Source organism: Petaurus breviceps, unplaced genomic scaffold (assembly GCF_028583685.1).
Source record: "Petaurus breviceps papuanus isolate PSGF00001 unplaced genomic scaffold, PetGlider_PUasm1.0 185, whole genome shotgun sequence".
Taxonomy (NCBI): domain Eukaryota; kingdom Metazoa; phylum Chordata; class Mammalia; order Diprotodontia; family Petauridae; genus Petaurus; species Petaurus breviceps.
This window is the reverse complement of record NW_027185797.1, coordinates 39573537-39588175: the sequence shown is the minus strand read 5'-3', so window position 1 is coordinate 39588175 and position 14639 is coordinate 39573537. Positions and strand designations below refer to the sequence as shown.

The 14639-nt window shown below is 45.3% G+C and overlaps 1 protein-coding gene across 1 annotated transcript in view; it reads right to left on the bottom strand.

Annotated features, from left to right (window-relative positions):
• Positions 1-14639, bottom strand: part of LOC138161923 (carcinoembryonic antigen-related cell adhesion molecule 1-like) — a 332874-nt gene that overhangs the window by 315514 nt on the left and 2721 nt on the right. Inside the window, exons 3-4 of the mRNA XM_069089003.1 lie at positions 11996-12274; positions 11350-11604 (exon numbers count right to left, since the gene is read on the bottom strand). Coding sequence (XP_068945104.1) covers positions 11350-11604; positions 11996-12274 — 534 coding nt within the window. The remainder of the gene's footprint in view (positions 1-11349; positions 11605-11995; positions 12275-14639) is intronic.

Genomic DNA, 14639 nt, shown 5'->3' with positions numbered 1-14639 from the left:
TCCTTCCTTCCTTCCTTCCTTCCTTCCTTCCTTCCTTCCTTCCTTCCTTCCTTCCTTCCTTCCTTCCTTCCTTCCTTTCTTCCTTTTTTTTGGCGTTCACTCATTAATTTTATTTCAGGAAAAACCAACAGGACAATAAAATGTGTAATATTTTTAAAAGTGATTTAAAAAACTAAAGGGCAGAGATTAGACTTCTGGCTCATTCCACTTTCTATCTGAAGCTCTGCTGGGTTTCTACTTCCCTGTTGCCAGGTACCTCCTGGTGCCTTCCCTCCCTCCTCCAGATTCCTTTTGTGTGCTGTCTTCTCTCCATTAGATTGTAAGCTCATCAAATTGGAATTATGAACTTTAAAAAAATCAAAATTTTTCAAACGAAAATCTGCCTTTCTCTCCCCTCTCCCCCAACTAAGAAAGCACAAGAAAAACAAAACTCCTGTTACAAACCTGCAATGAGATATGAAATCTGGGTCTAGTAATGACTGAGGCAGCCTGGTTTGCTTCTTAAAACACTAGGGCTGATGTTAGAGCACAACTTCCCCATGAAAGGATTTGGCAGCGTGGGAGCCTATTTGAGGTTCTAGTCAAGAGCCAGCCCAAGAATCCTGTTCAGTCTCCTGGGATCACATAGACAAAGTAGCAGAGATGGATTTGAACCCAGACCTCCTGACTCCAAGGTCAACTCTTTTTCACTTCTTAGGAAGGTGTTCAAGGCTCAGACATGAAGTGGCCCCTAAGTTGTTAGATAAGTTGTGCCAGAGGCAGAATGTGATCTTCGGTCTGCCATTCTCTGAATCCCTTGTTCTTTCCACTCAATCATACCACCTCTTGCCTTTCGTATGATGAAATGAAGGGAAGACCTGACATGCTATGGTGCAAGAGGTCACAAAGAGTCAGACATGACAGAATGACTAAACAACAAGCACAGTGTTAGGGGAGGAAGAAAAGGGAGTGGAATTCTTCTGCCTCTCCTTGTAGAGCTTCTGGTCTAATGGGGAAGAAAGACTCACAAAAATACCCATTTCTCTAAAGCAGTTAAAAGCAAACTCCCATCAAACAGCCCTGTGAGTGTGCAAGGTCAGCCAGTATTTCCCCCATGATGAAGAGGAAACTAACAGCCAGAATAGTAGAGTGACTAGCCTCTGGTCACACAGCAAGCAACTGTGAATAAGACATTCAAGCTGCAGCACATTAAACCAAGGGCTGTAGATGAGTTGAGTGAGGTTTAAATGAGAGGAAAAGCAATTCTGCATCAAGGAGTGAGATGCAATGACATCTGTCTCCCTCCCCCAGGGAAGATGAAATCACAAGATCACTGGATTTAGTGGCTTTAGAAGTGATCTGGTCCAACAGCCTCATTTGGCAGTGGAAGAAAGAGGCTCAAAGAGAGTAATGACCTCTCCAAGGAGAAAACAGAAAAGCTGGGGTTCAAATGTCAGTCTTCTGGCCCCAGATCCAGTGCTCTACCTTCCTCTGCCTCAGGCACAGCCCAAGCTCAGCTATGGAATTCTTGAAGTGTGTATGTTTGGGAGAGGAAATCTGTCTAGAAGGCTTCTATGGAGTGTTCTGGTGAGACAGGGCTTTTTGGGCAGTGGGGTTTTGGGGGCATGGGTGGCAGGGTCATTACAGATTAATTCATGCTGTGCTTTTCGTCTTCCCTCTCCTCTGTGAGACTAAGGCTAGATCCCTGTGTATCCCCTCATCTCCCTGGGAAGTTGAGGCCCATACCCCAAGGGCTGTGCCCATTGCCATCTGGCCAAGAAGCAGGAGGTGAATTTCATCAGCAATCCTTTGAAGTCATGATTGACCCCTAAACAGTCCAATTTCTGAGGCTTTCTGGATGTCTTTACCTTTATTATTCTTGTGGTCACTCTATGAATTGGTCTCCCTGTTCTGCTCTCTTCAATCTGTACAATTGATGTAATGCCCTCCACATTTCTCAGAATCTATCAAATTCACATTCCTTATGACACAACTAAATTCTCTATTTGTACACCAGAGTTCAATAATTCATGTTCCATTGGATGAATGCCCAGTTTGTTTCTAGGTCTTTGCTCCAGCAAACACTGCAGCTATACATAGTCATGTACTGATGGCTCCTTCCTTTCTGTCCTTGACCCCTTTGGGATACCTGCCTGATTGTGTAACACCTCACCCAGCTCCCACTGCCAGTCATGATTTGGGAGTTGAAGAAGGCAGCTGATGACTATTCTCTCTCTGGAGTAAAGCTGAAGGGCATCTAGCACTATTTCTCATGAGTTACCTCCACTGTATTCCTCAGTAGGTATCAGACAGAAACACAATTATTATTAGCTAAGGTATTTACTGAGAATGAGTAGTAAGAACAGCTAGTACAAAACATCCCATCTAAATCCAAAATTTGGGGGCTGCATTCTTCTATAAACACAGCTTCCCCTAAAGCAGTGGGTACAAACTTCAAATAAAATGGTGGTGAGATGCCTGGGTTGAGGATCTCTGTAGGTAAGAGGTGCCACCCAGCTCCTGGCCATGGAAGTCCTTTTTTTCTTTTGTGAAGTGCTCCATGGGTAGAGTTCACCACTGGGCTCCAAGGGTCACTGTTGTTAGAGCCCATTCCTGGCATTTCTTTCTGCCATGAGCAGTCATGGTCCCTGCAGCTGCCATTGTCCTTCTCTGATTGGCTTTCTTCATCTACTGTAGGGGTTCCCACTGCCATCAGCCACATCTACCTTTGGAGGACCCAGATGATCTGGTCCATCCTTGAGACCATGTTGTCTAGGATGTTTGCCTCATTCCATGAATCCTCAGGAGCGTAAGACCATGGACTCTTTGACCCTGAGAATCTCAGCATCTGGGGCCATGCAGATAAGTTGGGTCGTCTACACCTGAGTTCAGTAGGAATAAACATGGAAGTTTCCAAAAGGACTCTTACATGGATAAAGGGGATAAAGGAGACAGGAAAATATGGGGATGTTGAAAATATTGAAGAACTCGGGGACCAACAGAGGATGCACCCAAACTCATTCCGTGGGGCACCTTGGCTTCTAACCAGCTCAGACACACACAGTTCTGACTTCTTTCACTCCTCTCAGTTTTCTCTGGGCAGTCTGGGTACCCCTGAGTCCCTGGAAGCCTTCCCTCCCCCCATATTCAGCTTCTTTGTCTCTCTCCTCATTGATTTTTCCCATTGAATCAGATGTCTTGGTTTTCTCCCTTGAGAGAGTCCTCTGAACCCCCCCTTAAGGAAGGGAAAGAAGGGCTAGGGACTTTCCTTTCTTCCTTGGATTTGAGGGTTCTTCCAGGGAGTGATCTTGACATAAATATCCACTCTGCTGATGTCCAGTGCCTGCATAGAAAGAGAAGAGATGTCACTGGCATCCCAGAACAAAAACTGGTAGAGGAGGACCTTTCTGTCTCCAAACTCTACCTCACTTTATTCCATCTTGGCCCTGTTCCTGTTCCTTCTCCAACAAGCAACAAGAAGCCCATCCTCAAAGAGCATTTTGATCTCTCCCTTGGTCCCTGAGTGAGCCCCGGCCCCTCCTTGTGCACATACCTGATAGGCACTCTCAGATGGGACTTCAGGAAAAGCAGGGGAAGAGCTCTTGCCCTGTGGAAGGGGAAAAACAGTTAGTAAAAGCCTCCAAAAGCTGTAGCTGGAAAGGAATTTAGGACAGGGAATGCTTCATCAAGAAGGAGCCTTATGTCATGTGACAATCAGAAGGGGTCTTAGAGATGTCATGGTCATGGATCCCTTGAATTGGAAGTCACATCAGAGAACATCTAGTTTGACCCAGACCTTAACATCAAAGTCCTCATGTGACAAGGGGTCAGCCAGCCTTTCTTGGAGATCTCCAGTGTGGAAGTCACCATGTCCCAGGTAGCCCATTCCACATGCATTCATTCAGCAAAACTTACTTAGCATTCAGTATGTGCCAGTCTTTGTGCCATAAACCCTAGGAAGGCTCATTCTTTTCCTACCTAGAACTCCTGGCATAAAAAAAACAAACCTCTCTGTCCTGAGTGGTGGTGGCTTCAACAGCAGCCCACAAACCAAGCCCTAAGCTGTAGCCACGAATGACTTCCTTCCCAGACTGGTCCTCATCAGTGGCTATCATTGATCCCCAAACAAGCCCCCCAGTACTGGATCCTTTCAGTCCTTGAACTCCCAGTCTTGACATCCCCACCATAATCATTCTTTCTCTCCTGCTTTCCTCTTCTGGAACGATAATCACATCATCTCTGGCCTGACTTCTGATTCCATTTACCATCCCTATAATTTCCCAAAGCAAAATTTCCCTATCTGGTAACTATTTCTCAATCCATGGAATCTCCAGAAATTTCAACATAATCTCATTGTGAACAGTGAGTACTTTTACATGTATTAGTAAAGTCTTCACTTAGCAGAGTGCTTCTCACATAGTAAGCACTGCATATGATATGAATACGAATCACCGAATGAATGATTTTAAAATTCATTCATTCTTTTACTCATGGGATTAACAGAGAAGAATGAGACAGTCCTGCAGTAAAGGAGCTAATATTCTATTGGAAAGAAGCCATCAGTAAAGAGACAATCAAATACCAAACATATAGAGAACAATGACCAGAAGGAGGGCGCGAGCAATAGGAAAGGTTTCTGGTGGGCTTGGCACTTGGGTTAAACTAGGCAGAAGTCTCAGGATTCCATGAGAAGGAGGTGAGGAGGGAGAACCCTTCAGGGACATTGCCTGAGCAGAGACCCAGAGAGGGCAGGTGGTGTCTTTGGAACAATACAGGGGCTGATTAGATTGAATCTTTGAGTTGAGGGAGGACAATGAAGTGTAGTAAGCCTGAAAATACCCAAGAGTCATCTAAGTAGGTAGGGATATTAGGTAAAGACTTGATATGGAAGTCAGAAGGAGCAGATTTCCTGTCTAACCTCTGACACAAGCTGATCTTAAGGGCCTGGACAAGTCCCTTAAGGTCTCAATGGCTAGCAGATCTCTAAGACTATATAGCCTGCCTATCAACATTGAGACTGGGAGTTCCCCATAGCAATGAAATCGGGAAGCAGACCCAAACAAATAAAAAAGGGGTGGTTATAGTTTCATTTCCTGAAAATAGGGAGCCACTGAATCTTCTTGATTTAATAAGGGACTTAGTCACACCTGTGCCTAGGTACATGTTTGCAGCTGTGTAGAGGAGAGGGGAGACCCTGGAACTTGGGACACCAATGGAGAATCTGTTGCAGTATTCCAGGGCTAAGTTGATGATGTCTTGAACTAGAGTATTGTCAAGTCTGAGAGAAGAGATGCTGGTGGTGGGGAAGGTCACTTGGCATCTCATTTATGGGAAGATTTCCTGACATCAAATCTGAATTGAGCTCTCCAGATTCCATTCCTTGATCGCTATTGTGCCCTCTGAGATCAAAGAGGGTCAATCTAAACCCTCCCCTACAGAGAGTTATCAGGTCCCCATCTATCACCACATTCCCTCCCAAAGTCTTCTCTTCTCCAGACTTGTCCCCAGTCAGATCTCTTCACAATGCTAGGGAATGCTCATTCTTCTTTTTTACCTTCCTTTAGACACTCTGCAGCTCCTCAGGGTGCTCTAGTGATCCTGCAATCTTTCAGGCACCTTAAAAGCCTAAGACTCAGGGCCAGGAAGAATCTCCAGATCAGACCCCTTCCCACTCCCTGACAGACACCCCAGAGTCCTGGAAGTGAGTGAAGGAGACATTCTCCTCTTACCTGTGCAGACTCAGCTGAGCCTTTTAGGGAAACAATGTTTTCATACAGGATAATGTCCTCACCTGGAGGGAGAGAAAACCCAGACAGAAGATTTCCTTGGTGTATCCTGAGCCTGAATTCCACAAGGGACTAACTCTTCTTCCCAGTCCTACTCACTCTGCAAACAGAGGAAGAGGACACAGGAGAATTGTTTCTCCCCAATCTCCTCTGCAGAGAGTCACAGGCATTTATTTGGTGCCTATTACGTAGCAGGTACCATGCCATGCATTGGACATAGAGAGAACAGCAGAAGACTGTTTCTGCCCTCAAGGAGATTACCGTCTAAACGATAAGACAACTTGCAAACTGTGTACAAACAAGATGTAGACAAGGGAGGGAAGGCTCTAGAATTAAGGGGAATAAGGAAAGGCTTCTTGTGGAAGGTGTGATGTTAGCTGTACTCTAAGGAAGCCAGGAGGGAGAAACTTCCAGACATGAGACCCCTGAGGAAATGTCCAGTGAAGGAATTCCAAGGTCTCTTTCATCTAGGATTCTGAGTTTCTAAGATTTCATGATGGGATGTGTACACTTGGATTTATTAAGACTTCCAGGTCTTTGGTTCTAAGAGCTCACTCCAGATGGGCCCTGTCTTATCAGCTCCTCTCAGCTCTGAATCTGTCTTCATGGAAAGAACCGAGAAGCTCCAGGAGAATATAAGCTCAATGAGGGCAAGGAAGGTGTCATTTTGATCACAGAGCCTGGCTCTGGTGATTCATTGAGGCAAGGAGGTGACCCAGAGGTCCCAAAGCCTCTGCCCCCAGGATGGCAGCTCTGGAGGGTTTCTCTATTACAGAAAGGCTTCTCTCACTAAGTATAGAGAGGCTTATCCTCAGCAGCTCATTTGGGGATGAGTTCTTTGGCCATGGCAGGCCATGATGAAAATAATGACCAATAACTCTAATCTTGTGTTTAAAAGCCAGTTTGCCTTTGAGCCATTATCTAGAAGCAGAGATATTGAGGTGGAAGTGACCATGGAGGCCAACTACTGCAGCCCTCTCTCCATACATGAGGAATAGGGGTACTCCCCCTGGGTTACACAGGTGTCAGGTACAAAGTCAGAACCTGAGCAGAGTAGAAAACGGAGTAGAGAGTGTTGAGCATCACCAGCCTTAGGTCCTGCACCAGCAGCAACTTAGCTCTTAGTCCCTGAGGGACTTTGGCAGTGCCGAATGAGGGCACATGTTAATAAATGCTATTTAAAATCAATTAAATGGAGCACTATTTTCAGAGTTGAATTGTATGGGGCCTCATAGTCTTCCTATTAAAGAGAAGCAAAGGGAGTTGGCCCTCATTAGAAGGATAGGTCACAGGTTCCCTTTCAAGTAAAGAAAGGAGACTATTATTGGAGCCATATCTCCCAAGGCCATCATTAGACTCTAGTTTCATTGGTTGTTACTTTCACTTACCATGTTTGGGTGCTGAAGGACTCTTCTCTGAAAGGTGCTGTGTGCTGGCCCTTAAGAAAGAAGAGACATGTGGGACTGACATTCCCAAGCTAAGTAAAAGATTTCCCCAAGATGGAAGGGACCAACGGAGCAGAGTCACGGCTTGTCTTTGGTTACCCTGTCTTTATACCTTATCCCTAAATACAACCTCTTCACTGTTAGTTTCTTCACATATAGGTAGCACCTACTCAGCTTGCCCATGCAGTCTGGATCTGCCTCACTGTAGTAACCTATTTCCTTTCTCTCTGCAGCCGCTTCCATTCTTTCTCTCTGTACCTTCTTGGATTTCAGTGCCTTTCTTTGAGGATCTAACAAAAATGATCAGATCCATTTTACACCCCATTGGGAAAGTGAACACTTGTTACCAAGAAGCAATCAAATGTGAGGGATAGGATAAAATGTAAGCCCAGGGAAGGAAGGAACCCAAGAGAATTAGGACTGAAAAGTATGAGTTTGGGCAGGGAGAGAGATCAGCAGGCAAAAAAGAGGAGAGGGTACAGAAGACCATGCTGGTATTTTTCCTCCATTCAATGACAGAGTAGGAGGGAGGACAATCATATGAAGCATTATTTTACCTTCCAGTCTTTCTGAAGAACAGGAAATAGATGAGGGCCCCTATGAGAGCCACTCCAACTAGGACTCCAATCACAGCGCCAGCGACGGCCCCTCCAGAGAGTAAGGAGCCTGTAGATTTTTCTGTTATGGGCCGAGAAGAGAAAAAGAACCTTGAGTGTTTTTGAGCCTAGCACTGGTGCATAGTGCCTGACCCTCTGTAAATACCTAATAAATGCTTGCTGACCAATGAAACCAACTTGGTTTTTGTTTCTTAGAGCCTGGGTATCTCCTTGGCAAGATCACATTGCAGGGTGTCTGGCAAACATTTAGAAACATCTGAACTTTGGGCAAGCATTTCAAACTCTACACGTTCAATTCCTGAACTCATGATCTCTTCCCCACATTGTTCCTGCTGCCCTTCCCTGTTCCCTGCTCCACCCACCTCCCAGTCATTCAGGTTCCAATTGGAAAACATTTTTGACTACCTCTCTCCTTCAAATCGAACATGCAATCAATTGCTGTAACATCCTCCCTAATGTTATGGCTATTTGTTTGGATTCTTGGATACTTGGAAAGTATCTCTCATACCTACTCCCCTCCTCTCAACTTCTATTCCACACCTCCTTATCGCTTCTCTTCCAGGTCATGACAATAGTTTTCTGATCAGTGTTTCTGCCTCTGGTCTCTCACTACCTTAATTAATCCTTTATGTCTAAATATAATCTTCCTTAAGTACCATCCTGATGATGTCATTTCCCTCAAAAACCTTTAAATGAATGTCTCCCATTTATCCTTGAAAGGCACTGCGCTAGAACGGAAAGAGCTCAGGTTTTGGAATCTGGAGACCCAGATTAGAACCCTAGCCCTGTCATTTGCTCACTCTGGGATCTTGGCCAAGTTCATTCTCTTCTTGGGACACCAATTTTCCAATCAATAAAATAATGCAGTGTGCATTGGATGATCTCTCTATAATACTCATCTTAGCTTTACATCCTGTGAGTATACCCTTTTCTCTCTCCCCACTACCCTGGCCAAATCCAAACCTTATCATTTGCCATCTGAATTTTTTCAATGGCCATCTTACTGGTCTTTGTGCCTTTAGTTTTTCTTCCAATTTGTGTCCTTTACCTTTGTATATCAAGTGTTCATGTATAGTCAGTGATTAAAATGATTGCCTTCTTCTAACAGGATGGGCTAAGATTTGTTAATGGAAATGGGATCACTTACTCTAGATAAGAAAAGTGATGAAACAGTCCTTGATCAGTCAGTTCTTTAGAATTATGTTTATAAATTAGTTGGTCAATTTCAATTTTTTTCTTCCAGAGTTCTTTATTATATATAAATTTTCATGATATTGTGATCAATATAAGACATATCTAAGATTTCTCTTTTTTGTGTTTGTGAGGTGTTTATGCCTTAACGTATGGTCAGTTTTTGTAAAAGTGCCATGCTCAGTTGAGAAATTTGTATATTCATTTCTATTCCTATTCAATAATCACCACAGATCTATCATATCTATTCTATTTAGCCTACCAATCCTATGAGCACCAGACCCTTCACCAATGTGGTTTCCTTCCTCTGGAAACTCTCCAGTGTCTCAATGTTCTTTGTAAACTAGAACCAAATGTAATACTCTGAGTGCCATTGGATGGTCCAGAAAGACTGTTACCTCCTTATCCTTGGAAGTGGATGTATTTCAATTGCAGTAGGTTTTTTGATTGCCCTATTACCCCATTAACCCAAGTATTAAGCTTGTGGTATACTCAGAACCCTCCCCCTCCCCCCAGGTCTTTTTCAGATTGAACTACTGTATCATCATTGGATTCTGGATTTCTGTGATGATCCCAGTCTTCCCACAATCTCCTTTTCTCTAAGCCAACTATCTTACTTTAACTGTTTTTCCCATGCCTTGGTGATGAGTAATTTCCCCATCTGGACCCATGCTTGTTTATGCTTTGGACTTTTTGAACCCAAGGGCAGGTTCCTCAGAAACAGAAACCTCAGAATATTTGCATGAACTGATGAAGAATTAAGTGAGTAGAACTGAGAGAATAATTTATACAATAACTACAACACTATAAAGGCCAAACAGGATCCTCAAAAACACACTATGAAACAAGCTACTCGCTTCCCACCACAGAGATGATGGACTCAGGGTGGATATTGGTAGAGATACTTGGGGGGGGGGGGTATAGCCAATATGGGAATTAGTTGTGCTTGACTGCCCATATCTGTCACAAGGATTGTCCTTTCCTTCAGTGGGGTGGGCGAGAAGTAGGAGGCAGAGAAAATAGATTTGGGTTAATTGAAAAAGATTAAATTAAGAAAATTTAAGCCACAGGCATCAAATGCACACCTGCAGTGCTCTCGAGTACAGTGTGCACCAGATTAAAATGTAATTGGGAAATATGTAACAAGACAAATAAAGTATAATAACACAAAGATAATACTACATTTAAGAAGAGAGTCAGTATGTGGGCCTTAGGCCTCCTTCTGTACAGATTTAGGCCAAGAAGAGTCGTCCCTACTCTGAGGCATATCCTGTTGCAGTCTGACTTTCCCAGGGCCATATCCCCAGCCCACAATCCTATCTCTGTCTCCTGCTCTCCATTTGGCTGTCACCAGAGTCAGGGGCAGGAAGTTATGGGTCTGTAACAACAAAACTCCACGAATTTTGCCAGGGCTTTGAACAGGACTGAGAAAGAAAAGGAAAGTGAGGCCAGAGACGATCTCTCTAAGGTCCTGCTGCACACAGGGTGAATGGGAGTGTGGAGGGTCTGTCACCTGTCCACGTGAGTCAGACACAATATCTACCCAGAAACCACTGTTCACAGAGCACGTGTGGAGTGCCAGGTGAGCTACCAGAGCAGGGAACTGAGGCAATGGTGAGATACAAGACCCAGGCACCTGAGGCCAAGGCTATTTGACCCTTCAGCTGGACAAGAGCCCAGTTTCATATCAGGCATGTCTCTGTGTGATACTTCATGTCACAAAGTGGGAACATGTGGATGCAGAGATGAGTCTCTGCATGTGAGAGAAGACAAAGCTGAAATGCCCCTTCCCATCTTCTGAGTTTCCCTGCAAAAGGGGATCAAAGACAGCCCTATTGCACAATCAGAGCTGAGATGCCAACCAAGCCCCCCATAGTGCCAAGGGAGATGGACTGAAGGAAGGACCCAAGGCTCCAGGGGCAGTCCCTGAAGCTGTGGCCATAGAACTTGGGGGAGAAAGTGGGCTGAGTGTCTAGGACAGAAGAGAATGAGAAAAACAATAGTGACAACAACCCACACGCTTTTTGTACCTAAAGTGTAAAAAGAACTTCCTCCACATGGAATCCTGTGCCATGGGCAGTGAAGGACCATCCAGTCTTCAGCATGAAGAAACTGGGCTTAGAGCAGAGGAGGGACAGCAGGGGGTGTTCAGGTAGATGACAGACTCAGGTCTCTAGGCCAAGTCTCATGCTTCTGAGCTCAGGACTCCTTTCACCATAACACACAGAGCCATGGGACCCAGGAGGGCAGAATGCCTCTGATCTTTGTTTCTTTCATGCCCGGGCAGGGGAGAGCCCAGCACACAGCTGAGGGCCAGGCCCAGCTACTCACCAGAGATTGTGATATTGATGTCTTTGCTGGCAGACAAGCCAGTGACTGAGTTAGATGCAATACAGGTATAGTTTCCAGTGTGACTCAGAGACATGTTAGGAATAGAGAGCTGGGGTGTGGACATCATCTGCGTTCCATTGAAAAGCCAGGTGTACTGGGCAGGTGGGTTAGAGTCAGCAGAGCAGGACAGCTCAAGAGTTGCCCCTACAGGGTAATGAGGGTCTGTGGGGACAATCACGGGGGTATCTGGGCCATCTGGAGCAAAGAGAATGAGTCCATATTGAGATAAAGGCAGAGAGAAGGGGAATTTCCTAATCTATAACCCATCACCAGGGACCATTATGTTTCCCTGATCCTCCTCTGAGCTGAGAAATTCCCAGCTCATTCTCCACTTTACAGGTTTGGACTTGAGATCCCTGAACTTGGAAGGTCTTAAGGCCTTCTCTAGCTCAGTACCATGGCTGGCCCTGCTCCATCATAGATGGAAAAGCATGGCATGACCAGTCTGGGTCCCCTAAAATCAAGAGAGATTTGAACCTCAGAGATCTGATCTTCAGCAATCAGGAAAGTGACTGAATTAGCCTAACCTCTGGGAACACACCACCAAGCTATAAGCATGCACCATATAGAAAGAGAATTTACTCACAAGTAATATTCAGTGTGAATGGGTCACTCCTACTGACATTAACTGGGTTCTGGATTTCACACTGATAGGGTCCTTGGTCTTCTCTTGTGACCTTGATTATAGTGAGTGTCCTGTTATCCAAGGACAGCACTATCCTGTCACCAGCTGGGGAGCTGTGGTTTATGAACCAAACCACATATGTGACATCTTCATTCTCAGACTGACATGTCAAGTAGACAGTGTCCTTGTTCTCCACTGGGGCCATGTTGTTGCTGCTGATGTTAGGTTTGGATAGTGGCCCTGCACAGAAAATAGACAGAAAATGATTGTTTGGTCCTTTTTCTTACCCTTCCTACCAAGTATCTGGTTTGGAAGTACCTCCCTGAGACCTTGGCAAAGTCAGGGGCCTTGGAAGATGAGGCCAAGAACCTGTGATCTCATGGCATGGACACTGATTTTTCTGATGTAGGTCACAGCTTCTCCAGTCCTTGGGAGAAAGTCCATCTTGAGTTGAGTTAGGCTGATGAAGACATTCACCTTGATCCTGAGCCCCTGGTGCTGAATCTTCCCAGGTTGGGGCAGGCTGGTCCAGAGATGACAGACTGCTATGTCCATCCCCCAGGCCATACTTGAGGCCTTACTAACTTGGCAGGACCTGGAGAGTTTGTGTTCCCTCCACCTGGACTTCAAGAAACCAGGGTCACCACACCTTGATGAGGATATTGGTGAAGGTCAGAGAGGGCAGGCTAGGGACAGGGCCATGAGGGCCTGGTGCTCAGAAAGGAAAAGGCTGCCTCAAGTCCAAAGGTGAAAAAAGGAAAGGCAGAGATTGGAAATAGATCAGTTAGCAGCAGCCTGCCGAAGGAAGAGTCCTGGGCTGGGAGTCAAGAAACTTGGTTCTAATCTAGGCGTTTCTAAGCCATAATACCATCCCCCTGTGCCTAGGATTGTGTCTTGCCCATAGGAACTATTCATCCCCATTGACAGAATATTCTTGACTTCCCCACTTTGGGCTCTCCCCTTTCCTCAGGAGTTTCCTGTCCTACAACATGAGAATATTGAAGGTGATTTTCTTCAATGTCCCTTCAGGCTCAGATATGCAATTGTTACACTAGGAAGCTGAGCCTTCATGGCCCAAGGAGGGTCCAGAAACTGGCCTTTCCTCATCCTTGTTTCTTCTGTAGTTGGCGGGTCACCCTGGCCTCTGAGATGGTGTGTGTCCCAGAATAAGCTCTGGGGCAAATTCAGCAGGCTCACCAGACACCCTCCTTGGGTCATCCTTCCCCAAGTGTCTAAGGACTGGTTTCTAAAGAGGAATAAGTTAGAAATATTTGTGTCTTTCTGACCTTCTGTCTCCCTCTTATTGGTAGAGTTCCCACACCCTCCCCTGGTCCCTGTTAAGAGGTTTAGGGTGAAGGAGAGTGAGTCTCATCTCTACGATGTATTCAGTAAGGCCAAGTGGGATTGTCCAAGAAGCTGACAAGGCTGAGGTCAGTTATCCATTTCTGAGGTGTGCTGAGGCCTAGCTGGAGAGTGATCATCCTCCTGGGAAAGAAGGCCATGGCAGGACTTTTTGGAGGGTGTCTTGGCAATGCTAATGGATGTTATGCCGGTATGGCATAGTGCCTAGTATTGGCCTTAGAAAGACCTGAGTTCCTATCCTGACTCAGCTATGTGACTTACTATTAAGTCATTTAACTCATCTCTGTCTTAGACCCCTCACCTGTAAGATGGGAATAATAGTGCCCACTTCTCATTTGTTGGAGGAATCAAATGAGAACCTTTATAAAAAGTTGTTTGTAAGACATAAGCTGTTGCATAGACATGAGTTGTCACATTTATTAAGGAGGCTAGTCGCAGTAAGTGGGCTTGGCTGGTGGGAGGAAGGGGTAGAGCAAGGCTTTGAAGTCATGGTCTTTCCTGGCGCTCTTTAGCAGGAGCTAAGGAGGATGGATCATGGCGAGAGAGGAGCTGGACACAGGCCACCTTTACACATGGGACTTAGAGGATCTTGGGTTCAAATTCTGACTCTTCCACTTCCTACCTGTGTGACCTTGGCCAAGTTTCTTCCTCTCTCCAGGACTCAGTCTCTTCATTTCTAAAGGATACCTGATATCCTTTCCCAGGGCTAAATTGAGGATTCCATCATCCCTCCATGGCCAGGCTTCTCTATTTTTTTTTTTTGCCCCTCCAATGCACTAATCACACCACTGTGAAAACAATAGGAAGTATGTATGGATCTGGTCACGTCAATCCTCTCCTCAATGACTTTCAGGGGTTCACTATTACCTACCATTTCAGGTTCAAAGCCCTTGAACTGATGTTTAGGCTCTTGTGCTCCCTTGAGTCATTCTTCCTCTGCAGCCTGAGCTCATCCCACTCTTTGCTACCCATATTGACTCCTCTGAACAAACTCTCAGAATGTCTGCCTATGAGATGTGCTCCATGTTCTGCCTCCTCCAAGCCTTGGACCATGATTCCTAGGGTTATAGGGTAATATATACAGAGCTGTCAGGGCCTTCAGAGATCATCAGGACTGCTGGCTCTCCACCTTCTTTTTTTTTTGCTTTTTGGAGGAAAACTGGGGTTAAGTAACTTGCCCAAGGTCACATGGCTAGGTGTGTGTGTGTGTGTGTGTGTGTGTGTGTGTGTGTGTGTGTGTGTG